Genomic DNA, 18,749 nt, shown 5'->3' with positions numbered 1-18,749 from the left:
CCGCCGTTCGCGTAGGAGTCGGGATTTTGCTGGAGGCCGCGCACTCCCGTAAAAGCCGCTGAGCGTGATGTAACCAGGGCGGCACGTGGCGGTCGTGCGCAGACTCCAAAGCGTGTGTAGCCGACCTCCCTACTTGTGTCAAAGAAGGAAGGTCGCTGACCACAAATGCTTCATCTTTTTATAGAATGCAGGTAACGCGTGACTCTTGTTTGAATTTAATGGAATTTGCTTTTCAAGTTCAGTCACAATCCGTTGTGCCCCAAGGACCATAATCATACGATTAGTAGCTGGCTGGTCAGAAGAGTGAAACCATACGATTTCAAATGATGTTACAGTATAGCCTCAGGAGTGGAAGAAAATTAAATGGAGCGATTCCTGGAAAAGTGCAGCGGGTAAGAGATTGAAGGAAAAACATAGAAAACGTTGAGTTGTCAAGTTGTCATAGCCACTGAAAACATTATGTATGTAGTTTAAATTTAAAGAGGCAGAGGCGGGATCCTCTTTAAAACCTTGGAGTGATAGGCATGTGTTTTATTCATAGTGGATCCTGACAGTTTAGGCTAAGGAGATGGTTCCTGATGGGGTCTGGCCGGTTGGCACTACTCTGTGTATTACACGTCAGTGTGCCGTGTGCTAGGAGGGGTAAGTTTCGGTCTCCACAGGGAGGGAACAGAAGCTCTGAATTTGGGATTCTCCCAGACCTCTCCCTGTGCCCCTCGTCTTTCCCTTTGGCTGGTTGTTTTTTGTTTTTTGCCCCACGGGACTTGGAGGATCTCAGTTCTCTGACCAGGGATGGAACCCAGGCCCTTGACAGTGAACGCACTGAGTCCTAACCACTGGACCGCCAAGGAAGTCCCTGGCTGGGTTGTTTCTATTTTTGGCTGTGTTGGGTCTTCGTTGCTGTGCGCAGGCTTTCTCTAGTTGCGGCGAGTGGGCTTCTCACTGCGGTGGCTTCTCTTGTTGGGGAGCACGGGCTCTAGGCGTGCGGGCTTCAGTAGTTGTGGCTCGGGGGCTCGAGTGCAGGCTCAGTAGTTGTGGCACGGCGGGCTCAGTAGTTGTGGCACACGGACTTTGTTGCTCCGCAGCATGTGGGATCTTCCCGGACCAGGACTCGAACCGTGTTCCCTGCATTGGCAGGCGGATTCTTAACCGCTGCCACCCGGGAAGCCCCCTGGCTGGTTTTGATTTATATCCTTTTGCTACAATAAAACTGTAATCATACGTATGTTCTTGAGTTCTGAGTCCTTGCAGTGAGTTATTGAACCTGAGAGGGTAGTAGGAACCTCCAAATTAGTAGCTGGTTGGTCAGAAGAGTGGCCTGGAGACACCACCCCTCCCCCACATCTGTGACTGGTGCATGAGGGCAGTCTTGTAGGGGACTGTCCACTTAACCTATTTAGTTTGGCTCAACTCTGTGGTAGTTGGTGTCATTAGTTATTGCAAGGGTACCTATGGAAACATTTAGCTGGAGCTCCTAACCTAGTCCAAAAGCCTACGAAAGCCCTTCTGCCTGGACCTGAGACCCTATAAAAGACTGGAAATTAGATCAAAGGTACATGTGCATTGACAGGACTGCAGTGGGGTGTGAAGGGGCATATGCACCAAAGCAAAGCAAATGATTGCGATCAGAGGATTGCACACAACAGGAAAAAAAAGCTTTTCCTTATATCCTGCACACATACAGATTCTTCCTATCCCAAAAAGTGTACCTCAACTGATACAGGTAGGTCCTGAGCCTCAGGGGTGTTGGGACAGAAGACTCACAAGGCCACACAGATGACATGAGGCCTCTTGGAAATCTGAGACTGTGTCCATTAGATTATGACTCTGAACAAAGAACATGCTGTTCTTCTGTATCCCTGTGTTGTACAGAGTAAATACCATGTAAATGGGAGGTCACTGCTATGAGTCCAATAAACCAGGCACCACATTTATACAAAGCACAGTTAGTGCAACACCCGTGCCTTTGAATCTCTCAACCACACTACAGTTTTTAATACTTCTTTTTTTTTACATTTGTAACATACCTATAAGCATAGAATCCTGAAACAGAAACAGCCTGGAAATCCCTGAGGCATGTTGCTTGTGAGTGGAATCATTAATCGGTTGTGGAATGACCTTAGTGGACCATCACCAGTGTTTTAAATAAAATAGGATAGGGGCTTCCCTGGTGGAGCAGTGGTTGAGAGTCCGCCTGCTGATGCAGGGGACGCAGGTTCGTGCCCCGGTTCGGGAAGATCTCACGTGTCGCGGAGCGGCTGGGTCCGTGAGCCATGGCCGCTGAGCCTGCGCGTCCGGAGCCTGTGCTCCGCAACGATACAGGCCACAGCGGTGAGAGGCCCGCGTACCGCAAAAAAAAAAAAAAAAAAAAGGATAAAAAATATCAGATGGCAACATGTGTAGTAAGGACCGGTACTGTCTTGTGAACTTGTGTGTCAGTTAAATATACCAATGTTTGTACTGATCACAGTGTAAAACAAGCTATTGCAGATCACAGTCAAAAAAGAGGGAAACCACTGATCTAGTCCAAGCCCCTTATTTCACCAATCAGGATATTTAGATAAAGAGGTTGAGAGGCTTGTCCAAGGTCATGCATGCACAGCCAGAGAGATGGGTCAAGAATCAGATGTCCTTACACCCCACTCCAGGGCTCTTTACATGAAAACCTAAAGACCAACACTCTATGTTAAGGACACTAAAATTATATCTATTTATATACACTAAAAAGCATATAAATAAAATATACACTATAAAGAAAATACACGATGAAATTATAGTCTATAGAGATAGTCTATGTAGTCTACAGATAAAGCATCTTTATATAAATTTAACTGGAAATATATGAAAAAACGTTCAAGAGCTATCAAGTGACAAGTATTTACTGAACCCTACTTATGAAAAACAAGATTCTAAGCACCGTAGAAGATACTAAGCATAAAATATCCAGTCCTTGGATACAGGAAAATGGAGCTCTTTCTGCTTTCCACAGAGCTACATATTAAAGATCCATTAGGTTTTCCCTGTGCTACGCCCAAAAGACAGGATTTTCAAAATAATCACCAATAACTCAGTGTCCCCCAGTTCTCTTACTTAAGTAATAAGATGCGTGTGTAACAGATCTGCCTACCTCAGATCAGGCCCCTGGTTTACCGCCACTCCTCCCTCCTGGATACAGGCCCAGCTCAGCAAGGTTTGTGGGAGGGGGCACCGGCTATATACCACGAGGTTAAGTCCCAAGGAAATGGAGGGGTATTCCTTCTCTTTGTTGAACTTTATACCTTGTGACTTCATTACCATACTTTTTCAGCAAATGTTTCCTTTAAACACGATTTTTTTTTTTTGCAGTACGCGGGCCTCTCACTGTTGTGGCCTCTCCCGTTGCGGAGCATGGGCTCCGGACGCGCAGGTTCAGCGGCCGTGGCTCACGGGCCCAGCCGCTCCGCGGCATGTGGGATCTTCCCGGACCAGGGCACGAACCCGCGTCCCCTGCATCGGCAGGCGGACTCTCAACCACTGCGCCACCAGGGAAGCCCTAAACACGATTTTTTAAAAATATTGTTTCATTCTACTGAGTGATGTTAAGAATCACAAGTTTTGGGTTTCCCTGGTGGCGCAGTGGTTAAGAATCCACCTGCCAATTCAAGGGACACGGATTTGAGCCCTGGTCCAGGAAGATCCCACATGCTGCAGAGCAACTAAGCCCGTGCCCCACAACTACTGAGCCTGCTCTCTAGAGCCCACAAGCCACAACTACTGAAGCCCATGTGCCATAACTATTGAGCCTGCGCTCTAGAGCCCACGAGCCACAACTACTGAAGCCCATGTGCCATAACTACTGAGCCTGCGCTCTAGAGCCCACGAGCCACAACTACTGAAGCCCGTGTGCCATAACTACTGAGCCTGCGCTCTAGAGCCCACCAGCCACAACTACTGAAGCCCGTGTGCCGTAACTACTGAGCCTGTGCTCTAGAGCCTGCAAGCCACAACTACTGAAGCCTGCACGCCTAGAGCCCGTGCTCCGCAACAAGAGAAGCCACCGCAGTGAGAAGCCCGCACATCACAAGAGTAGCCCCTGCTCGCTGCAACTAGAGAAATCCCGTGCACAGCAATGAAGACCCAATGCAGCCAAAATTAATAAATAAAAATAAATAAATTTATATTAAAAAAAGAAGAGTCACAAGTTTTCCTGGGAGAATATTTTTCAAATTAAAAATAAAAGTAAAAATCTGCTTTATAGCCAATTTACCAAGAACTTTAATAACCAGTCTAATCACCAATTAAGAATAAAAAATCAGAGCAACAGTTGATACAGAATCCCTGTTGGTTAGTTATTAGGTTGATGAAATAAAATTAAAACCCAGAACTCCACTTATCCTAAGTGCAAGAGGAAGAAAGAAAAATGAGTGGCTATTATATACCAAACCTCAAAACTTTACTTCTTAGGGATTATGATTTGACCTTAGATCAATCAGTATTCCCACTTTAATTATTTACTTTGTCTAGATACAATCAGTATTAAGGTTACTTCACTTTCTTTAAATTTACTCACTTTTAAATTTAGTCTCATCCCAAGTAATTCTTAAAATAACTCTCTGAAGTGTTAATTATTTCCAACATATGGTAAAATAATACATAACCACTAAAATTCGAAATGTTCACCCTACATCTAAAATCATCTCTCATACCATCAGCAGTATTAACATGGTGACTGATCTGCCTACACCTTGAAACAAATGATTCAAAGGTACTATTGCAATGTGAATAACTGAAAAAGTGTCCATGTTTCACAATATGTAAAAAAAATCCTGAAATTCAATACATGGATTTACCACAATTTTATTACCAGAAGTCAGTGGGGAAAACAAAGAAAAGGCTTCGGATAGCTACTTCTGTTTTTTCTGTTTCTTAGTTCGTCCACTTTTCTTCTGTCCTTTCTTTCTCTTCTTCATGAGAACAGCTTTTTCTCCGATAAACGAAGTTTTAGAATGTTGTGCATTTTTTGAAGAAAAATTAGGTCCCTGCTTAGGTTTACTGACATTCTTCAAACTAGGATTTGAATTTTGTTTTAATTTTTCTTTATGGACAGAACGCATGACTCTGAGTTTTCTTCCCATCAGTTCAGAGTTATTTAATTTCAGAGCAAGATGAACAGCATCTGTATTCTGCAATAAAAATCAAAATATTAAATTTTCACCAGAAACTCATGTGCAAAGAAACAAGTAAAATGGTGACTTTTCTGGATTAGAACAACTTTCAAGCTTGCATATAGAAACCCCTCTCATTTCCACAGCCAAGAAGTCCAATCCAAAGTACTGAACTACAAGCAGCTGTTCTTGTAGTTTTAATCATGCTCCCTCTCATGAGTTTCTCCCCAGGAAGCACTCAAGCTGCCCTGTCAAATAATCAGATAAGTCACAATCCAAGAGGCTTCATTTTTCTCAATGTAAATTCAATTAACAAGGTCAGTCCTATAGTGTCTTTTAAACCAATAAGCCTCCTCTTCACAAGGCTCTTCCTGAAAAAGCCCTGCTGTATTAGTTGATTTGAGAGCAGAGAACTCTCTATTACAGTCCTTGAGATGGATCAGTCAGACTAGATGCCTTGTAGGGTTCCCTTTAGGCCCAAAATTCTATTATTCTTTTATTCTAATAGAGAGCCACTAAATGCTAACCACCCTGAATATTCATGACATGTCTGTTAAAGGACTTTACAAACTTATCAATAGTCAGAAGACAGAGCAGAGAAACAGTGAGATAACTACATCACAGTCATGATGGCAGGCTGTGACCACGTTTCTTCAAAGCCGCTGGTCATACGTACTAAGAGCCTTAAAGATGGTCAGATGTCTTGACCTGGTTAGTGGTAACCCATTGGGGAGCTTTCCTAAAGAAGTAATCCAAAAATGGAGGCAAACATTTGAAGGAAAAAACATAACCACTCTGATCTCATTATTACAGAGAAAAAGAGAGAACACTGCAAACATGCAACATTTGGCACACACTAGGGAAGACAGTATACACGCTCAGTGGAACATACTTACACGACAGAAAACAACATAAAGCAGCTTGCAGAATCTTATGTTCACAAATATTAAGTTTGACCATAAAAAAGGCGGCGCAGATAAAAAAAGGAAGTACATGGATGGGCTGTTGTGAAGGGAAGGCCACACGTGTATTCTAATAATTTTAGGCATGAGACACTGGCTAATATTTAGTGAACTAAATATAACCAATTTTGTACAGAGACTAACGTTCTCTTCTACCTGAGTGAACGATCAGTTCTTCTCTCCATTTTACAGAAGGTGGAGATTCAGAGATTTAATACCTTTAGTATCCAGTATCTAAAACATTATTTAACAACATTAATGTGGAGAAATAACTAGAACATCTCCTGGTTGGATGCAATTATACGAACAGGAGTCTATTATACTGTGGTGGGTTATGAATGTAGTTTTCTTAAGGTGGAATTTTGAGGATGACAGTGAGAGTTACGTCTGAAGGATGGGGCAGCAGTGACAGCCTCTCCAGGCGCACTTCAAGGACAGTGAGGATACATCAGCCTCCCTACCTCAAAGAGCACGTAGCCAAAGCCTCTGCTGGCTCCTGTAACTTGATCCCGCACGATCCTTACAGCCACAGTGTTCCCACAGTCCAGAAAGTGTTTCTCAACCGCAGATTCTTCAGCTTCTAAAAACAGATTCAACCCCAGTGGAAGTGAGGGCTTGGAATCGCCTTAGGAAGCTGGAGATGTTTCATAATACACCAAGGGTAAGCACAGCCTCAAGGTAACCAGTCAAGTTACACCCCGCGCTTCTTAAAGGTAGTCTTAAAGCGAAACATTATGTTACCAACTCAGATGTTATTTGCATTACTTCAGTGATAAACAGGTACTTTATTTGTTTAAACAAACTTACTGTATGGGAGATTCCCCACAAATACAGATCTCTTGTCCCTCTGAAACACAAAGAGGGTTAATAAAAATCATTCATGGAGCAGAAAACAGAAGTCACCCTAAAGTCCACCCTTGTCCTCACCCCACACACCTGACGGGGCTCCATCTCCTGATTTCCCCGCCCTCCGGGCCCGTTTGATTCCCTTTCTTCCGCCTTCCCCGCTGGAGTGTGAGCGAGCCCCAGAGCGGGGAGTGCTTCTGTTCACAGCTGGCACTGACCCACGGCAGTGCTCAAGGAAGGCCTGCTCTATTGGGGGTGGGCAAACTTTTTCTGGAAAGGGCCAGAAAGCAAATATTTTAGGCTTTGTGGGCCACGTGGTCTCTGCTGTACCTACCTGCCTGGTTGGATGACAGTAAAACTTTATTAACAGAAACGGGCCGCAAACAGATTGGGCCCTCAAGCCAGTTTGCGGACCCCGTGCCAGGTCCACAATCAAAGCCAGGGCTGTCAGCCAGGCCTCTGTCATTTCTCAACTAGTCACCCTGACGCCGACCGTAACGCACTCTGTTTCTGCGGTGAGTTCTTGCAACTCACACTTCATCCGTTTCAAGAGACCTTGAGGAACAGCTTTGGACAAAACGCAGACTCCTCCCCATGTTAGGCCAGGGTCTTCATGATTGGCCTCCACCTATTTCTCCAACAGCTACTCTTATCCCGCCCCTCCTCACACGCCAGCCACTACTAACTGCATCAGGCTCTGCCATTCCCTCAGCAAATTAGGTTTTGGTCCCCACCATTCATACTGTTCAAAATTTTTTTGCCTGGATAACAGACTCGTCTTGCAAGACTGATAGAACACCTGTTCTCCTGGAAACCCTCCTTTGTCCCTTCTTGCTGGCAACCCCCCAAATCAAGTGCTCCATTCCTGAGCTGACAAAGCATCCTGGGCATTTATGACAGTATTTATCATAAAATCGTCTGCTCATCTTTACCTTTATCCTGTGAACTCCTAGAGAACTGAGTCTGTATCTCAGCACTGAATGCCTGACACAGAGGACGGACTCAAAAACTGTTTAATGACTGATTTAACTTTAGACCTCAGTCTATAAAATAAGGTGCTGGCCCCGATGCTCTCTAACGTAACTTCTGGCCTCTCTCTTTAGGACTACTGGATCTAACGTATGGGTGGGAACCACTTTCTTGAAGCTGATGCTGACTTAGAGGGCATTAGCTGAGACCACAGAGGGCAAAGGCTGTCTCCTCTGTGCTTCCCGCATGCTCCCTGCTGACCCCACTGCTCTCCCAGCACAAGCTCAGAAGAACTACTCACAGATGAGGTCTCAGATGCAAGATCCACTCTAACACGAAATCCATCTGCAATTTGGGCCCCATTTCTGGTATAAATACGAAGGGAAAATTGTTGTTAAAAACAAGTGCTGAGTTACTGGGATATTTGCTCTGAAGTGAAACCAAAGAATAAAGCATGGACTCATACACACTTAAATTACAATAATTCTGTCCAAACCTCAAAGAGATGAAATTACCTTTCCAGTGCTTTTGTAGCAGCACTCTCGTCCTTAAACACAACATAAGCGTTAATATTTTTCTGATCAGGATGAATTTTACGTCTACACCAAAAACAAAAAAAAAACAAAGAAAAGAAAAAAAAGACAATGTAAAATTTGTTAATCTCAAAGTCACTGAAATAAATATAGCTTGTTTTCCACTCTCAACACATATGACAAGAATTTCTGGGGGGAGTTTCATCTCTTTTAATAAATATTTAGTAATAACTCAAAAAAATAACACACAACTTACACAGATATGGGCTGATACACGTGACTCAGGCCTCCTTACTAGTCATCACTGTGAGAGACCAGCAAGCGCCCCCGGGCAACCCACCACACTACAACTACTGGGCTGGCCACACAGTTCGTTCGAGTCACACCTTACGGGAAAACTCGAATGAACTTTTTGGCTAACCCAGCATCACCTTAGCTGCAGCTCTGTATCTAAGGCACACACAGATGGGAAAGACAACGTGCTTTTTCCTTTTTACTGTAAAATAAAAACTACACAGACATGTACAGCTTAGGGAATTATTATAGGAACCACTTCCCTGCATGTCTATGTGGTTTTATCACCCAAGTGTCTACTCCTAGACATACTTTGGTCTTGTCCAGTTTTCAACTTGAAAAGTCTTCTGACTCCTGTTTAAACTGTAGGATTCCCCATTTATCTCTCCATCTTATAGTGTGACCTATAGAATTTCCCTGGAAAAACCTGGCCAGCCAATAGCAACCATGAGGCCCCTCTGATTTTAAGATGCATTTTGATTTAAAAAATGTTAAGGTATGGGAAATGTCACCTTAGAATTGATGAAATATGATACTTGTGATTTACAATAGAATTTTTAGGTGCAAAACTTTCTTATTCTCTTCAAACACTATGCCTGATTAAACGTCCTTGAAATTTCTCATGACACATTTTAAGTTACTTTGCAATTCTTATCCTTGACTCTACAATTTATGTTGAGGCTTGAAGACGAACATCTGACAAATTTATATGTTATTACAGACATAAGAAAACAATAAAACATGATGTTTTATCCAAATACAAACATCTATGAGGTTAAGAAATGATCTCTATTTTAACCAAAATGGAAGAGAATTTATGACTACTCCCTTTCTCTAATTATAAACTTACTTTATTGCTGCCAACTTTTTGGACAAAATTCCCTCTGCTGGAATCTTTTAAGAGAAAAAAAAAAGTATTAAAGAAAAATCATTGTTTAAAATATTATTTCAAAATAATTATATTTTAATTAATTGAATTCTAAATATCTAAGTCTGATATGATGTGATTAAAAACATTCTAAGGAAATAATGAATCAGAAACAACTGTCCTAGTGTTGTATGAACAGGACCTGGTGGCTGAGGACAAACATTTCCAATGATAGTGCCACATTCAGATTTCACAGGCAGTGACTCTCAAACCAGGCAGAAGTTACAAATGACTTGAAGGGATCTCTGGTCATGAGGGGGCAATGATGTTGAAGACACACGTGAAGAGTGTTAAGGAAAATCGTTTTATAAAATCAGCATGGAAAAAAGGGACACTTCTAAATTAATACCGTATATGCTATATGATTTTAAATATATCATTTGATAAATAATATAAGAAGATACTACTTCAGTATCTGTAATTGGACAAATAAGGGAATCTCCTTTATATTCAGAGTCATGTTACTGTCAGTCACATAAGGGTCATACCTAAGAGTGAAGGGGGCAGGTAGGGAAAACTTTACAGAGAGGTGGAAATTCAAGTCAGCAACTGTGACTGTCAGCAATGTGTGCCAAATACCACCAGGTACAGAGAACACAAAGGTAAAAGGATACAGACTGCAAGTTCACAAGTCCAGGGGTGTCTATAAATGCCAACCCCATTTAGGGCAGTTACTATAAATCTCTGGAAGAGTTTTTTCTTTTAGTCTCAATAGTTTATATAGTAAAACTAAGAAACTTGAACTATTTCTTCTCAGTCTGTTCTGCTCAAACTAACATATGGTCAAACTCTCAAAATGTAGACGGGAAAACAGTATGACACATGAGAAATGCCCACGTGAATAACTGACATGGGAATGCTGGTCATCAAAACACATCTATTGGATGCCTTCTAGGAGCTCTCAAGGACCTGTGTTCTGTTATTAAAGATACGAATGAATAAATATAAGGCAATAAAGTACAAAAAGAATATATATACAGTGAAATACTACTCAGCCTTAAAAAAGAAGGAAATCTTGCCATTTGAGACAACATGGATAGATGCTGAGGGTATTATGCTAAGTGAACTAAGTCAACGACAGATGCTGTATGATGTCACTTATATGTGCAATCAAAAAAACACAACAGGGAATTCCCTGGCGGTCCAGTGGTTAGGACTCTGAGCTCTCACCGCCGAGGGCCTGGATTCAATCCCTGGTCGGGGAACTAAGATCCCGCAAGCAGTGCAGCCGAAAACAAACAAAACAAAACTCAGAGATACAGAGAACAGACTGGCGGTTACCAGAGGAGAAAGGGGTTGAAAGTGAGTGAAATGGGTGAAGGGGGTCAACTGCATGGTAAACAAAGACTGAACTCTTATGTTGAACACCTGAAACTAACATAATGTTACATACCAATCTGACATCAATTAAAAAAATTAAAAAATGAACTGAGCAAAAGGACAAGGGTGGGAAAGCCCAAGCACATGATTGGCAACGAGGGCAGCTCCCGGGTTGCAGGACAGTCCCATGTAGAAGAACGCAGGGCCCCAGGGCCACCCTGTGCAGGCTGTCAGGCAAAGAACCAAGGACACTGACAGCGAGAAAAATGAAAAGCTTTTAGGGAACGCCATACATATTTGATGTGCACCAGGTGCAGGTGCTAGTGACCAAGGAGGAGCCACACAAACAGGGTGTTTGTAGTCACAGCTCAGTCTGGTGGGACAGGAGCTCTAACAATGACAGAGCGGTGTCATAAGGACTATAGTGAAGCACAGGGTGCTGCAGGGCGCACAGCAGGGTCACCTGACTTACCAGTAATCCAGGGACAAGGAAGAATCAGGGCAGGCCCCCTGAAGGGAACTCCAGGCCAAGGCAGGGGTGGTGGTGTGTATAATATTCACGGGAGGGGAGGTGGAGGGGAGGAATTCTGGGCAGGAGGTCCAGGAGGAAGTACTTTAGGAAGATTAAGCTGACGGTGGTGCGATGCATGCATCTGAGGCAGACTGAAAGCAGGACCCGTAAAAGGCCTCTGCAACTCTTCTGGCAAGAGCTGTGAACACTAAGGTGGAACAATGGAAAAAGAAAGAACTCCTCTTGGGAAGAAACCACAGCTGAAAAACAGCAGGTGGCATAGGCTGGGGTGGGGGACTGACGGAGGTAAAGCACAGACGCGCTGAAAATGGGCAGGACACCCAAGTGGATGTGTCAGGCAAGGATCTGATATGAGGAAACAGGACTCAGAAGGGCAGACAAAATACACACGTGATAAGCGTGAGGAACAAACACCATGATAGGAATTACGGAGACTGCACCAAAACCTTGGGAAATGTCTCCTTTCAGAGAAGTGGGCGGTTTTGCCCGCTGGGGACATCTGGCAATGTCTGGGAATATATTTGGCTGTTAAACTGGGGTGGGGAGGATGCTACCAGCACCTAGCAGGTGGAGGCCAGGGGTCCTGCATTGCACAAGGCAGCCTCCAACAACTAAGAGCCAACCAGCAGCAAATGTCAATAGTATCAAGGCTGAGAAACCCCATTTTAGACAATCACGTTGAGAAAACGCAGTTGGAAACAAGGAACAAACATCTCCTACACTATACTAATACATATTAATTACATTAAAAAACATATGAGTGATGCTTATTCATGCTCCACGGAACATGGCTATAACTGGTCTACAGAGTGCTCAGCTGGTGAAATCAGATACCATTTATTTCCATAAAGTTTTAACATTAAATTGATTAAAACATACTTTATCTTTCTATGTCAGACCATAAGTACTGCTCTGCAGCGTCATGCAAACCCCTCATATGAACACCTATGATTCCAGAAATGCTACTCAACAGGTGTGAACGTTTCCACCTACTCAATTAACACACAAACAAATGTCACCCATCCACCCTCCAAAGTACACTTAGTAAGGACAGCATTTTATATTTGAACTCATTAAATTAGCTAACAAAGTCCAAGAGTCAGCAATCGATACTAGTGTGATTCTTCTTTGGGGCTAGATTTGAGCCTGTCAGTTCTAAAGGTTAAAGTCAAGGGCTCCTCCAACTCACTAAAACCGACATATGAATAAGTTGGATTTAAATGCAAAACATTTTAAGATTATGCAATTTTAAGGGGGCGGAACACATACCAGAGAACGAAATCGTACAGATTCTATCTGTCCGTACTCTTTAAAAAATGACTTCAGCTTCTAAAATAAAAAAAACATATATATATACACACTCATATATATATATATTTCAGTCCACTTTCAGAACATCAAATAAATACCACAAAAAGGAATTAAGTAAAACGGTCTGATAATCTTTTACTGCCATGTTTTCAGAATATTTCAGGAAAAGTAGGTAACTATTCAGTTAGAAGACAAAAAACTTTTACTGAAACTTATATAAAAAGAAAACACAATTCAAGTTCATGTTAGTATCTATAAGGCACAAAACATTTTTTCTTTCAATCTTTTATAATCTTTACTACAGGTAAACTAAGATTATATATTCCATAAATTCTCTCATCTTTTCACCCTGGCTTATTTAAACCAGAAATGGATTTTAAGGATCCTTTATGTCACCATGGGAAATTCCCCAACTGTCTGGAATTAAGACCATCAGATTGAAGAAAAGTCTTAGGATGAATTTTATACATTATTCTTATGACTGGCTCAGGATGTGAAGAAGGTATATGTTTCACAGCTTGCACAATAATTTCTATAAGCAATTTTAATCCAAAAATAACTTATTAAATGTGTAAAGCACCACAAACACTCCCTTCCCTTGAGGAAGGTAAGTAACCAAAACTACCCTAGAAAGTCAAATGGGTTACGTTCTACAAAATAATCACACATCAAATGCTAGGGGACAAAAGGGCAAGGGGGAAAGGGAAAAACCAGGAAGTAACTTTCTAGTACTGTTTTGTTTTTAAGAAAGTGGAATTGAAATTGTTCTTCAAAAGATAAGCAGGATTTTAACCGAAGGGATTGCCACCAGGGTGACTATCACATAAACACACAGAAAGTAAAGGGCATGTCTTGGTTTAGTGAACCCCACATAACGGAAGAAACTTAGGATGTATGCATTCATTTACACGACAAATATTCAACAAGCCTCTACTACACACCAGGCACTGTTTCAAGTGCTAAGGGACAGAGCAGTGAAGAAAAGAGATAAACATCCCTGCACATATGGCGCTTCCGTTCTAGTGGCATATAAGAGAAGATAGAGCTGGAGGAAAAAACCAGATAGGAGACCACTGCAATATTTCAGACAAGACTTGCAAAAGCCTGAAGTAGGGCAGTGACTTCGGGAATGGAAAGGAGCAGGTGGACACTAGAATCAATCTATAGAATGATATATGTAGTCATTTATAATGAAGTTATATATTAATGATTTATTTAATAAAGTGACAGTAAACAAAATCACGAATTATTAATTTCTCTGCATGTTAACAATATACAGACTACACACTCACCTTCTTATTACAGGTGACAGGCAAATTCCCAACAAACACAGTTCTCTCATTCTTTAATCTCTCTTCTTGGTTGGTTTGAATTTTCTTTCTTTGATTTACAGCTGTGTGATCTACATCATCAAGTACTTCTTTATCGGCAATTTTAACACCAGATTGAGAATTTTTCCTTTTCTTCCCTTGTTTCTGGTGAATTTCTTCTTCTAAATCAGCAATTGCTAAAGCATTTTCTCTTTTTAAGTCAAAAAAAAAAAAATTCATAGAAGTCAGGTCTCGTATTTGACAAAGCACATTGATTAGAAAAATTTCCCATCTACTTCTGGTCCTCCTATATATCAACTTACCATTCACAAATACATCTACATTTAAACAGCATTATCAAAAAGTGACGGGTATCTTTAGGAAACTCAAGAGTTAGAAAAAGTTAAGGTCAATTTCTGAAGATCGGTTAAAATTGCCAGGTAATAAACAGAGCAACAAAAGTTCACGTAAACAGAAGCTGGCTCACGTAAAGCTTTGGGGATTTAGTTGACACTCTACCAAAGCCTAATTCCATTCTCTGCTCTAGAATTCCAGGGTTACTGCAGCACTCCCAGGGGGTCTATGAAGGTTAATATGCCGGCAAAGTACTTAGCTTTGTAAAAGCAATCTGGCGAAGAGGAGAAATCAGATTTCCTACTGCAGTATTTCAAGGACTGCTTGTCAAAAGCAAATTCCCCCAATATTGTGAAGTACTGGTGCACTTGGGTAAAGAGAAAATGGAAATGGTCCAAAAAGAGAAATGGAACAGGAACTTAGGAGTGAGGGGAGAGAATGGGTAGTAGGAGTCATAAAACTCATTCATTCATTCATTCAATAAATATTTACTACTCAGTTCTAGCCTCTGGGGATACAAAGATAAAAGAGACTATTAGAGGCCTTTCAGTAGTCCAGTCTCTGGAGCAATAGGCAAGGTTCACCATAAAATGGTTAACGTGTATAATACATGGTGTAGAAACATAAAAGAAACAAGAAAGGCTCTCAGAGGAGGAAAGGCAGTGTATAGCACATGGTCAGTCCTCAGTAAATGTTGACCGTTTCATCCCTCCACTAGACCACAAGCTCCAGGAAGGAGAGGGTCAATGTCTAGTTTTTTGTTCACTATGGTATATAAAATACCTAGTAGGAGTGAAAGGAAATGAGACAGTATGTCAAGGAGGACCATGCCTGTTATGCAAAAGTGCTTAGATTTTTATCCCACAGAGGATGGGGAACCCCGGAAGACTTTAAAAGTGCCTAAAAGAGATCATTTGGGCAGCAGAGCAGAAGACAATTATGAAAGGGACAAGGCTGGATAAGGGAGACCAGTAAGGAGACAGTTACAACTGCAGGCATCTCAGAAGACAACAGACCCACCAGGGCAAGGGAGAAGGTGGAAAGGGGAAGCAGATTAAAAGAGATAATTAAAAGACAGCATCATTAGGACTTGGCAAATGATTAGATACGCAGGGAAAAGAAAGAGCCTAAGTTGACTCCCAAGTCACAGGCTCGGGCAACAGGAAGGCTGATGGTACCACTCATGCAGAGGAACAGGTTTGATGAGGATAATATGCTCGGTTTGAAGCATCCTGAATTTGAGGTGTATATGAATATAGAGCTAGAGATGCCAGTAGACAAACAGATATACAGGTTTATAGATGAAGAAAGAGCGATGAGAATTGTGGAGCCACGAGGACCGGGAGATTGCCCAGAATGAAGGATGGGAAAAAAGTCATGAGAAGATGACCAAGAACAGAATCCCGAGGGAAATCAACATTTAAGGAACAGTCAGAAGGAAAGTGCCCACAATACCACTGAGAAGGAGCAGAAAGACAAGAGGAGGAAGAGACTGCTATCAAAGACTCCAACAGCTTCGAGAAGGAAAGCAACCACGTGACATGTAAAAGCAAGGACTCAGACAAAGGCTGTACTGCCTACTAAATATGGCACCTACCTAGGTCAGGATGGCTTCCCTGAGCACTGTTTCAGAAGTATGGTCATATCACATAAAAACGAAGACAACAACCAACCAACCAGAGTGCAAGTTCATGGAAAAGAAAACAGATCAAGAAAAGGAAGAGAGCGCAAGTATAAACATCTTTTTCTAAAAGCTTGGCAATGAAGGGAAGGTTTGAGGGGATGGAGCAAACAGGGACACATGACTGCAGAAGGGGTTTTGCTGGATGTCTTTTTTTAAGATGAGAATCTTGAGAGGACAGATCAAAGATACAGATATCTGATGACATAAACCCTAAGGAGGCAGAAGAGGTATGTGCTATATATAAACAGCACAGGTGACTGAATTAATCTTGGACAAGGAGGAAGACACCCTTCTCTGAAAGGGGAAGAAATTAAAGATGTGCACAGTTACAAGCAGTAGGAGAACCAGAAGTAGTAGCTCACAACTGTTAGCAATTAAAAAAAATAACTCTCAGAGGAATTCCCTGGCGGTCCAGTGGTTAGGATTTCAGGCTTTCACTGCTGGGGGCCCAGGTTCAATCCCTGGTCAGGGAACTAAGATCCCGCAAGCTCCCTGGGGCAGCCCCCCCCACCAAAAAATTATCAGATTAGGTAACAAGATCACCTGCCAAGAGAAAACAGAGAGATAAAGGGCATGAAGAGAGTGGCCTGACAGGCTGAGGAAAGTTAATGAGGAACCTATAATGGTACTGCTATATGGATCTCAATTCAAATAAACTTTTTTTAAAAAAATTAAACTAATGGGGGAAATTTGATCTCTGACTGAATAAGTTTAAGAAAAGCAAACTCATCTTTTCCATACGTGCTGAAATATTTATAGATGAAACCTAAGTCTTAGGTTTGCTTCCAAATAATGAGGGGGAAATGAATAGGGTAAAGATGAAACAAGATTTGCCAAATATTAATAACTGCTGATGCTGGGTACTTGGGGTTCCTTATCCTTTTCAACTTTTGAAAATGTATGGGACTTTCCATAATAAAAATTTTTAAATTATAACTATGAAGTGAGAAAAGAAATTAAGATGAACATTGCTGGTATAAGAATGTCAATTTCTTTACCATCTAATTTCTTTAACATCAACTAGGAGAGAAATTTTACCAACCTGTTTGCCAACTTTCGGTCTGCATCAGACAGTTTCTTCTTCAGTTTCATTTTTTTGGCAGGTTCTTGCAAAAGCGGTCTTTGGATTTGGGATGAACTTTCTTCCTCCTCATCCCGTTTCCTTTTTTTGGTGGTTTCCTTTTAAAAGTTTGAAGTTACGTTTCAGACCTCATCCTTCTTAATAATTTAGTGGTCTTTCTAAAGTAGCATCTTTTCTCTCTCACTGATGTGTCCAGTAATGAAAGGTTACTTAAAATTGATCCTTATCTGCCCCACTTTAGAAAGCATGCCCTGCAAGGTAGGTTGCTTGCTTCTAAAGTTGTTCTAATGGGCCATTCGGGGTATAACGCAGTGACTTACTTCAGGAACAGGCACATACACGGGTTGAAGCTGAGGCTCCAAAGAGCCGAAGAGGGAAGCCAGCCGACCCGTGCTGCCTCTGGAGGGCCGCTTGCCGTTGAATAAACTACTGGCGACTTGTCCAACCTCATAGTCTCCTGCCAGATTCCCACAAGCGCCGTCCTCCGGGTTCTCTCTAGACACAGACATCAGAGACTCAGCGACACGACGCCACGCCCCACCCCTAGCGCCCCGAGGTCCCGAACGCATACTCCGGCCCAGGCAGACGAGTCACGCGCCACTCACCCCTCCCGCGCACTCCTCTTTTTCTTCCGTTTGTTCTTCTCTTCCAGGGCCATTCTTATCCGAGGCCTCCGAGAGGGCGGGAGCACGTGAGCCCGCACTTCCGGGTCCCGGCCACTCCTTTCTCGGAGCCACGCCCCTTCCGCCCCGAGAGTCTCTGCGGACGCCCTGGGGGCGGAGACGACGGATGGGGGGGCGGAGACGGCGGGCATGGGGGCGGAGACAGCGGGCGAAGGAGTCGGGTCCAGGGTTCCGGACCAGTTTGTACCTCTGTCTGAGACCTAGTCTTGGGAGGGAAGTTTTCCGAGGGTAGTTGAGGCCTTAAGTACGAATAAGAATCAGCCAGGCTGGTACTGGGGTGTCAGTCCAAGCAAGGGGAAAACACTTAGGAAAACCCCTGAGTTGTCGAAGAGGAAGGAGGGAGGTTTGTCGGGAAATTAAGTTACAGGGATGTATGTCACACGGTATTAACAACTGGTGAATCGGTTGAAGGATACATGGGACTCCCTTTGTACTGCTCTTGCAACTTTTCTGAAATTTGACATTATTTTAAAATAAAGTTAAAAACAAATAGAGACCACAGCTCTAAGCTGCTCTGCTCTATTCTACCAAGAAAAGGGGCTCTCGGCTCTCAAAACTATGCTGTCTTCTTGGCCTACCTTCCCAAAGTCCGCTTTTTTCCACCACCTCTTTATTCCTTCACCTTTTGTCATTCCTTCTTATTCTTGTTATTCCTTCCCCCACAATCGCCCCCCTCTTTGCCCCTCATTTTCACCTGCAAAATTGTACCCATCCTTCAAGGCCCAGCCCACTTAGGACAATTTCCCAGCTATTTACAGTAGAGATATAACAGTCTCTCTAAATGTAAATGGTTGTCTT

General features: G+C 42.5%; 1 protein-coding gene and 1 long non-coding RNA gene across 6 annotated transcripts; one reads left to right on the top strand and one right to left on the bottom strand.

The window, feature by feature from the left end:
- Positions 1-6: 6 nt before the first annotated feature.
- On the top strand, positions 7-8,573 carry LOC141276701 (uncharacterized). 2 transcript variants are annotated; one of them, XR_012326667.1, is made up of 2 exons: positions 7-191; positions 3,346-8,573. It is a non-coding gene; the product is annotated as an uncharacterized lncRNA (long non-coding RNA). The 2 variants fall into 2 exon arrangements; XR_012326666.1 differs by lacking the exon at positions 7-191 and adding an exon at positions 199-392.
- On the bottom strand, positions 4,821-18,031 carry RBM34 (RNA binding motif protein 34). 4 transcript variants are annotated; one of them, XM_073793651.1, is made up of 12 exons: positions 17,874-18,031; positions 17,589-17,763; positions 17,230-17,366; positions 14,132-14,360; positions 12,798-12,857; positions 9,599-9,642; positions 8,437-8,520; positions 8,223-8,286; positions 6,914-6,953; positions 6,568-6,686; positions 5,821-5,883; positions 5,059-5,162 (listed from the first exon to the last, which is right to left on the bottom strand). In XM_073793651.1, the coding sequence occupies exons 1-11, from the start codon at positions 17,924-17,926 to the stop codon at positions 5,857-5,859; spliced, it is 1,032 nt and encodes a 343-aa protein (XP_073649752.1). In that variant the 5' UTR covers positions 17,927-18,031; the 3' UTR covers positions 5,059-5,162; positions 5,821-5,856. The 4 variants fall into 4 exon arrangements, with proteins under 4 accessions (XP_019797103.1, XP_019797104.1, XP_073649752.1 ...); XM_019941544.3 differs by lacking the exon at positions 5,821-5,883 and having other exon boundaries at positions 4,821-5,162; positions 17,874-18,030; XM_033842341.2 differs by having other exon boundaries at positions 5,059-5,883.
- Positions 18,032-18,749: the final 718 nt, after the last annotated feature.

The sequence above is a fragment of the Tursiops truncatus genome, chromosome 16 (assembly GCF_011762595.2).
Source record: "Tursiops truncatus isolate mTurTru1 chromosome 16, mTurTru1.mat.Y, whole genome shotgun sequence".
In the NCBI taxonomy this organism is placed as follows: domain Eukaryota; kingdom Metazoa; phylum Chordata; class Mammalia; order Artiodactyla; family Delphinidae; genus Tursiops; species Tursiops truncatus.
This window is presented reverse-complemented; position numbering and strand designations above follow the sequence as displayed.

Excerpts from the sequence above, each read along its gene's own strand:
- RBM34 (XM_019941544.3), bottom strand. The coding sequence starts at position 17,926 with ATGGCCCTGGAAGAGAAGAACAAACGGAAGAAAAAGAGGAGTGCGCGG. Across the intron at positions 17,764-17,873 it reads AAGAGGAGTGCGCGGGAGGG|AGAGAACCCGGAGGACGGCG; the intron begins GTGAGTGGCGCG and ends GTCTGTGTCTAG. Across the intron at positions 8,287-8,436 it reads GCTACAAAAGCACTGGAAAG|AAATGGGGCCCAAATTGCAG; the intron begins GTAATTTCATCT and ends TATTTATACCAG.